We start from the raw sequence: 7903 nt of genomic DNA on the forward strand, positions 1-7903 counted from the left end.
CTAGGATTACAGGCCTGAGTCACTGCACCCAGCCTAAAGTTTTGGTTTTTAAGCAAACACAGCTTGAGTTTGTGTGGATAAGTCCCTGCCCTAAGACCTTAGGCAGGGTCTCTTTCTCTTCAGAGAAGCAGAGAGGTGAGAGAGAGACCAGCCCAGCTCCACCCTCTTTTCTCAGGTCTGGGCTGTGTCAGGGCTACCCTCCAGCAACCTGAACATCAAAGCAAAACTACTCCAAACAGCTCAAGGGACCTGAAAGGTAAATACTGTGCAGATTCCTTCAAACACCCTTTCCCTGTCTCTCCCAGCCATGCAGGAAGAAAGTCTAGAATCTCAAATCTAAGGGCCACAGAAACCATAGATGAGTCAGGAGATGTGCTTGCTTCGCTGGAGGCTTCTAGGCTTCTCCCTTCCCAAAATAAGCTCTGCATTAAAGCCGACCACAACAGCATTAGCACATGCCTGTAATCCCAGTTCTTGGGAGACTGAGGAGGATGGGGGGCAAGTGGGGGAGACCAGACTGGGTTAACATAAGATGCTGTCTCAGGAAACATAAACAAAAATTTTAAATTAAAAAATAATAGCTTCTAGCCGGGCGCTGGTGGCTCACACCTGTAATCCTAGCTATCAGGAGGCTGAGATCTGACGATCATGGTTTGAAGCCAGCCCAGGCAGGAAAGTCTGGGAGACTCTTATCTCCAATTAAGTACGAGGAAGCCAGAAGTTGTCCTGCAGCTCAAGCGGTAGAGCACTATCCTTGAGCAAAAGAGTTCAGAGGCAGGGCCCAGAACCTGAGCTTAAGCCCCATGACTGAAAAGCTCCTACTCTTTGCCTCCACCGCAGCCCTGGTGCCTGCAGTGGTTCTGATCATTTTGTGCCCACCCCAAGGCACACTTCCTCTCCCTCCTTTCTCCTCTTGACCAAGCGAGGGCCCTTTACCTCCTGCAGGGCCCAGCCCTTCACCCTCACAGCCCTCAGACTCGCTCCCCATCCTGCCTCACTTTCCCCTGCTTGGGAGATCTCCTTCCGACTTTGTATTTCAGAGTCTGCCCTGCCCTGTTCTGCATGCTGGGTGCCAGTCTGTCTCCCTGTGTACAAAGTTAAAAGCCACCAGGCCTGCTCCCCTCCTCCTATCCCTCTCCCCTCTCCCCGCCTCTCCATCGGCTGCCTTCACCCCCTAGTATGTAGAGCAGGTCCCCGCCACCGAATGCAGAGGGACAATGAAGGTAGGACAATAAGGGATGCACTCTGAAGGGGGGAATAAAAACAGTTCTAGGCTCTTCATTTGAGTTCTGCAAAAGACTTTTTTATTTTGGATGCTTTTCAACTAAAGCCAGATGATTAACTGAGCTCCAACCTTGATCTGTCTTTGAACAACAGATAAATGAGTTGACTTGCCTAAGAAATCTTTTTCCTTTGTATTTCCATGGCACCTGTGAGTTTTTCTGCCTTCCCTCACAGCTCTGCCAGCTGGCAGGAAGGCGGTCAGCAAGGCTGCTGATAAGAGGTGGATAAAGAGGGCCTGCTTCCCGGCAGGGGACAGTGGTCTCTTAGCCAACACCATGCTCCGTGTCCTGCTCTTTGCCACCTTGGTCCTTTATGGTAAGTGGATCACTCTGCCCGAGGGCTGAGGGAAGGGCGATTGGAGGGAGAGCAGGGAAAGCCTTCCCTAAGCCCAGGTGGGATGCTCTGCCTTTCCTCTCTTGGACAGCAAGGCAGGAAGGGAACCAGGGCCCTTGGTGGGCCAGGCAAGGGCCTTCTGGACCTCAGGTCCCCTGAGCCACCAAGCAGAAAGTGGCCCTTGCAGGGGGGAGCCTGGGCATCCCCTCCGGTGCCTGGACAGGAGGCGATGGTCAGCCAACACCTGGCCCTGGGGAAAATCTCTGCCAAAACCTAGTGAGAGGATTCTCTCAAGCCCCAAGCGAGACCTAAGGCAAAAGCTATGGCCTCATGGGCCCTGTGTGGCCCTGGGCTGCTTGATTGTGGAGAGCTGCAGAAGGCACTGGCCTGGCTGCTGATTTCCAAAGGGGCTTGGAGAAGGGGGAGGGGGGTGGGAGGGGGAGGGCGGGCAGGGTTGTCAGGGAAGAGCTGTGAATTTGCAGACAAGGCTAACCCCCCATCAAAGCCAGGGCCCCTCCCTGCCCCCACCCCCGCTGACCCCATGCTTAGTCATCACTCATGTCTCTTCTGCCACAAAGGACACAGCACCCAGGATGTTCCAGAAACCAACGCACGCGTAGTTGGAGGGACTGAGGCCCAAAGGAATTCCTGGCCCTCTCAGGTGAGTGTTCCTTCACAGCCAGGATTTTTCCAGTATGGGGGGGGTGTGTGTGTGTGTGTGTGTGTGTGTGTGTGTGTGTGTGTGTATGCGAGTGTGTCAACAGGCCATTCATCAATTGCTAGATTTTTGTGTATGGATGTGTGCTGGTAGTGGGGCTTGAAGTTAGGGTTTGGGTGCTGTCCTTGAGTTTCTGTTGTTCAAGGCTAGCACTCTACCACTTGAGCCACAGCACCATTTTTGGCTTTTTTTTTTCTGGTGGTTAATTAGAGATTAGAGTCTCCCAGATTTTGCTGCCCAGGCTGTCTTGGACCCATGATCCTCAGATTTCAGCCTCCTGAGTAGCTGGGGAGGGGTGAGCCACTGGCCCCCAGCTCCTGTTGGATTTTAAAGACCGCTGAGAGCAGGTCAGGTGTTGCAGAAGGCTTGGAAGGTGGGGAGTTTATACACCAAGCATGTTCTCCCAGGTATACATCCCAACCAAACTCCATTTTCTTTTTAGTGGTGCTGGGACTGTGAACCCAAAGCCTTCTACATGCTAGGCAAATGCTGTGTTACTGAGCGACATGCTCAACTCATCAACTACTTTATACACCCAGGGACACTACGTACAAAAAACTCACAAGACTGTGTGCCAGACCTACACATCCAGCTCCACATAGTTTTTTCCCATAGGTCCTGGGGTTTGAACTCTTGAGAGTATGTTTGCTCAGCTTGCTTGTCTGTCATTCTCCCCACTTGAAACAAGTCTCCAGCCCAGTTTTTTGCTGATTGCTTTGGGAGATGGAATTTCAGACTTTTCTGCTCAGTCTGGCCTCAGACTTCAATCCTCTGGATCTCAACCTCCTAAATAGCTAGGCTTGCAGGTGTGAGCCACTGGCAGTGAGCTCTACATACCTAGAGACACACATGCACTCATTTCTCCGCACGGTGTGTCACCCAACCCCATTTACACCAACCCACATGGCCCAGCATGTTGCTTATTTGGTTAAAGAGTTTCCTTGTTTGTCACAGAGCAGCTGCGCCCTAATTTAAGCAAGTCTAATGTATAAAACTGGCAATCAATTGGTGAACACTTGGACAGAAATACCTGCAACTTAATTACATTCAGTGTATAATAGTTTTGAGGCCTAATTTTTGGGAACAGAGCTATTGTGTAATATAAAAAAACATGAACCAGTAACACTGAAACAATTGGACTTTATTTTCTTTTTGTCAGTACTGGAGCTTGAACCCGGGGTCTCCTCACACTCTCACTCGGCTGTTTTGCTCACAGCTAGCACTCTACCACTTGAACCATTCCTCCAGTTCCAACTTCTTTTTTTTTTGGGTCCGGTCGTGGGGCCTGAACTCTGGGCCTGGGCACTGTCCCTCAGCTCTTCAGCTCAAGGCTAGTGCTCTACCACTTGAGCCACAGCGCCACTTCCGGCTTTTTTCTTTTTGTTTATGTGGAGCTGAGGAATAGAACCCAGGGCCTTGAGCATGCAAGGCAAGCGCTCTACCACTGAGCCACCTTCTCAGCCCTTTGGTTCCAACTTCTTTGCTAGTCCACTGGAGATAAAAGTCTCGCAAATTTTTCTGCCCTGGTTGGCTTTGTATATCAATCTTCAGATCTCAGCCTCCTGAGTAGCTAGGATTACAGGCATGCGCTACTGGTGTCCGACTTCCCATTGCATTTCTAAGAACTCCACACATGGGAGACGGTATTTCATAAAAATATCAAAGGGAGAGCTCTGGAGTCTTAAGCCTATGGGCTTGGCTGAAGGAGAAACGCCTTGGCTACATTTTCTTTCGGAGAGGGAACAGAGGCTCATGGCCACAACCTGGAGTAAGGCTGTCTGAGGCCCTGTGGGTGCTTTCTCCCCCATGGGAGACACAGCAAACACCCCAAACAATGGAGCATCCTTTCCAGCTGGCCCCAGAGGCATCTCCACGCCTATTCCCAGCAATGTGGTAGCCTCTACCAACCAGCCCTGAGCAACTGGCAGAAGAAAAGAAAGCCACTATTTTATGCTATAAGTGACCCAGAACCAGGGGGAATGTGTTGAAGGATGTCAGGAATTTAAGGAGGCGGTGTGTTGTATGGGGGAGGGTAAAGCCTTTTGGGAAGCACCAACCTGTCCCTCTTTTCTTCCTTCCTATGTAGATTTCCCTCCAGTATTTGTCAGGAGGGCAGTGGCATCACACATGCGGGGGGACCCTCGTCAGACGGAACTGGGTGATGACGGCTGCGCACTGCGTGGACAGGTGGGCGCAGCCTTTCCCCTGGGAGCGGACGGGCACACTGGTCTTTGGCTTCTCAGGACAAAGCTTTCAAAGGGTTGACTGGGGAACCACTGCCCAACCCATTTGTATTTGGGGGCTAAGCGAGGTTGGATAGGCAAGAGAAAAGTACAAGTTTTTCAGTTAGGCAAGCTTGGGTTCAAATCTGCTGAAACTGGAGTTTTAAATCTCAGACCCAAACCCCAGGAATTGTACCTGTCCAGCTCCTCACCCCTAGAGGTCAAATGCAAAGGCAGATTGATTGTGTGGCACAATAAATGTATTGTATGGGAAGACAGCACTCTAGACATCTTTGGAATATAGACGTGAGCTATTGGTTTAATAGACAAGAAGGGAGATGTAGAGTTAAATGGTTTCAGTCACAGACATGTTCATGGTGGTCCAATGTAGTAGAGTACTCCATTGTCTACGGATTGGTTGAGTTGGGCCTTAGTATAAGAGAGCCCTTGATGCCTGGCACATGGTTTGGCCTCCTGTTTGCTCCTACTTGGCTTCCAAGATGCCTGTAAAGGGACTGCAAGAGAGAATGGCTCAGGAAAAAGAAATGGATACAAAATGGCGGAGGCTGGGATGCTTAGCTAGTATCCTGCTTGCAGCTCGTTTGTGAGGCCAAGCAAGGATTCCACACTCCTCAACAAAAGCAGCATTTAAGCCCCTGTTGCAATTGCACCATTTTCCAGCTCTGTAACCTTGGTACATTTCCTTAGCTTCTCTACTCTACCAGTCTCTTATCTCTACAATACCAACTTGATAGAGTTGTTGTGAGGACTGAATAAATATTTAAACAGTCAATACAGGACTGCTAACTAGATTTTTTTTTTCACATTTGTAATAAGCAGTTCTCAAATCTGAGCATGACTCAGGAGAACATGAAAGGCATGGATCCGCCCAGCGGTGTTTCTGATTGGGAAGGTCCCGGGTGATGATTTCATTTCTAGCAAGTTTTCAGGTGATCCATGCTAACAATGTTGGCCTTGGGGCCACACTTCAAGAGGCACTTGTCTAAGCTGGGTATCCATGGCTTGTGCCTATAATCCTAACTACTCTCAGGAGGCTGAGATCTGAGGATCACAGTTTGAAACCAGCCTAGGCAAGAATATCCAGGAGACTCTTATCTCCAATTAATGACCAAAAAGAAAACAGAAGTGGAGCTGTGGCTCAAGTGGTAGAGTGCCATCCTTGAGGGACAAAGCTAAGGGTAGCACCTAGAACCTTAGTTCAAGTCCCAGTATTGGGCATGATGGCAGATACTTATAATCCCAGCATTAGAGGCTAAAACAGGAGGACATAGAATTTGAGCCAGCCCGGGCTACATCATGAAATCCCGTGTCAAAAACAAAACAAACATTTTTTTTCCCAGATGATTAGCCTAGAAGTTTCTATTTCCCTAAAAGTCCCTCTGTAGCTGAATGCCATTATTCGTGCCCACCTCCCTCCTCCCCCCCCACCCCAATTCTGAGATATTCAGCCTTGTCGTGTTAGCTTCATAAACTGTGGTACAACACGTTAGTAAATTAAGGAATGAGAGCATTTGTTTCCTTCTTATCTGCAAGGGTCTTTCTTCCTCCTCCGCCCGAGCAAGATGAGTTCCTATCCTAAAGATAAGACATAAAATGGCTTTCTAACTTTTCTCCAAGGGGACCCTCCTCTGAGCTCTTTTCCCTCCCTGCAGAGCCCTGACCTTCCGCGTGGTTGTGGGAGACCACAACCTGTATCAGAACGACGGTACCGAGCAGTACTTAAGTGTGCAGAAGATCGTGGTGCATGAAAAGTGGAACAGCAACAACGTGGCTGCCGGGTAGGGACCGGGCCGGGCTGGCCCTGGGCTGGGAGGGCAATGGCTGCCTGGCCCAGTAGGCTGAGTCTTGGCTTCCTTCACATATGTTCCCAGAGGACTAGAGATTGCACTGTCTGACACTTGGTGTGTGAGCCTGAGCCAGGGCACTGGCTCATGCAGGGAGCCACAGAAGGAGAATGTCTGAAGATGCTTAGGATTTGTTTGAGGTGAACAGGTGTGCATCACGGAAGCCTCTTTGTAGTTTGGGGATAGAGGTGTCTTGTGTTCTTTTGTTTTGTGCTGTTGTGTCAGTCCTGGGGCTTGTACTCAGAGCCTAGGCACTGTCCCTGAGCTTTTTTACTTAAGATTAGCACTCTACTACTTGAGCCACAAATCCACTTCAGTCTTTTTAATAGTTAATTGGAGATAAGAGTCTCACAGTTTCCCGCCCCAGCTGGCTTCAAACCGTGATCCTCAGATCTCAGCCTCCTGAATAGATAGTATCTCAGGGGTGAACCACTGGTGTCAAGCTTAATAATATTTCTTATTTGTTTTATGGAACAAATCCCATCAGAAAAAGGAAATCTCTTTATTTTATTTATTTTTGTTTTTGTTTTTCTTGTTGTTGGAGATCAGACTCAGGATCTCACACATACTAAAGCAAATGTTCTTGCACTAAGCTATACCCCAAAGCTATTCTTAAAGTGACTCTTACACACAAGCGCTGTAGGGCTGGGAATGTGGCTTCGTGGTAGAGTGCTTGCCTAGCATGCATGAAGCCCTGGGTTTGATTCCTCAGTACCACATAAACAGAAAAGGCCAGAAGTGGTTTTGTGGCTCAGGTGGTAGAGTGCTAGCCTTGAGCAAAAGAAGCTCAGGGACAGTAACCAGGCCCTGAGTTCAAGTCTCGGGACAAACAAACACAGAAGCACTGTAAAGCTAGGTGTCAGGGGCTCAAACCTATAATCCCAGCTACTTGGGAGGATTGCACAGCACAACTATGCTGCAATACCAATATTCAACCAAAAGATGTCGCTGTTAAACATATAATGTCCTATGGTTGAATTTGGCAAGTTGGCCCCCTCCGTTAAAGTGGTTTGTTTGCAACTCTGTGAGGGCACAAAGGACTATGCACACATGTGCTGATCTGATACCACAAGTGAGCTGTCTCTTTTCCTCGTGCAGCTATGACATCGCCCTGCTTCGACTGGCCCAGAGTGTAACACTCAATAGCTACGTCCAACTGGGTGTTCTACCCCAGGAAGGAACTGTCCTGCCTAACAACACTCCCTGCTACATTACCGGCTGGGGCAGGACCAGGAGTAAGTCTTGTATATTTCACGCCATCCACCATTGGAATCTTGATTAAGTATCTTTTAGGGTATATTTTTCTATGATCCTAAGTACTTATAGCCAGATACCAACAACCTAAGGAACCACAGATAAAATAAACTGACAGGGGCTGGGAAGATAGCTCAGTGGTAGAGCACTTGCCTTGCATGCCAGAGGCCCTGGGTTTGATTCCTCAGCACCACATAAGCAAAAAGAAAAAAGCTGGAAGTGGCGCT

The 7903-nt window shown here is 49.0% G+C and overlaps 1 protein-coding gene across 1 annotated transcript in view; it reads left to right on the forward strand.

Moving 5' to 3' along the window:
- The first annotated feature begins 1500 nt into the window (after positions 1 to 1500).
- The window catches only part of Cela1 (chymotrypsin-like elastase family, member 1), a 16651-nt gene continuing 10248 nt past the window's right edge, over positions 1501 to 7903 (forward strand). The window contains exons 1-5 of the mRNA XM_013018685.1: positions 1501 to 1599; positions 2196 to 2278; positions 4422 to 4522; positions 6231 to 6356; positions 7521 to 7657. Coding sequence (XP_012874139.1) covers positions 1560 to 1599; positions 2196 to 2278; positions 4422 to 4522; positions 6231 to 6356; positions 7521 to 7657 — 487 coding nt within the window. The 5' untranslated portion in view covers positions 1501 to 1559. The remainder of the gene's footprint in view (positions 1600 to 2195; positions 2279 to 4421; positions 4523 to 6230; positions 6357 to 7520; positions 7658 to 7903) is intronic.

This window comes from Dipodomys ordii, unplaced genomic scaffold, assembly GCF_000151885.1.
Source record: "Dipodomys ordii isolate 6190 unplaced genomic scaffold, Dord_2.0 Scaffold42, whole genome shotgun sequence".
NCBI lineage: Eukaryota > Metazoa > Chordata > Mammalia > Rodentia > Heteromyidae > Dipodomys > Dipodomys ordii.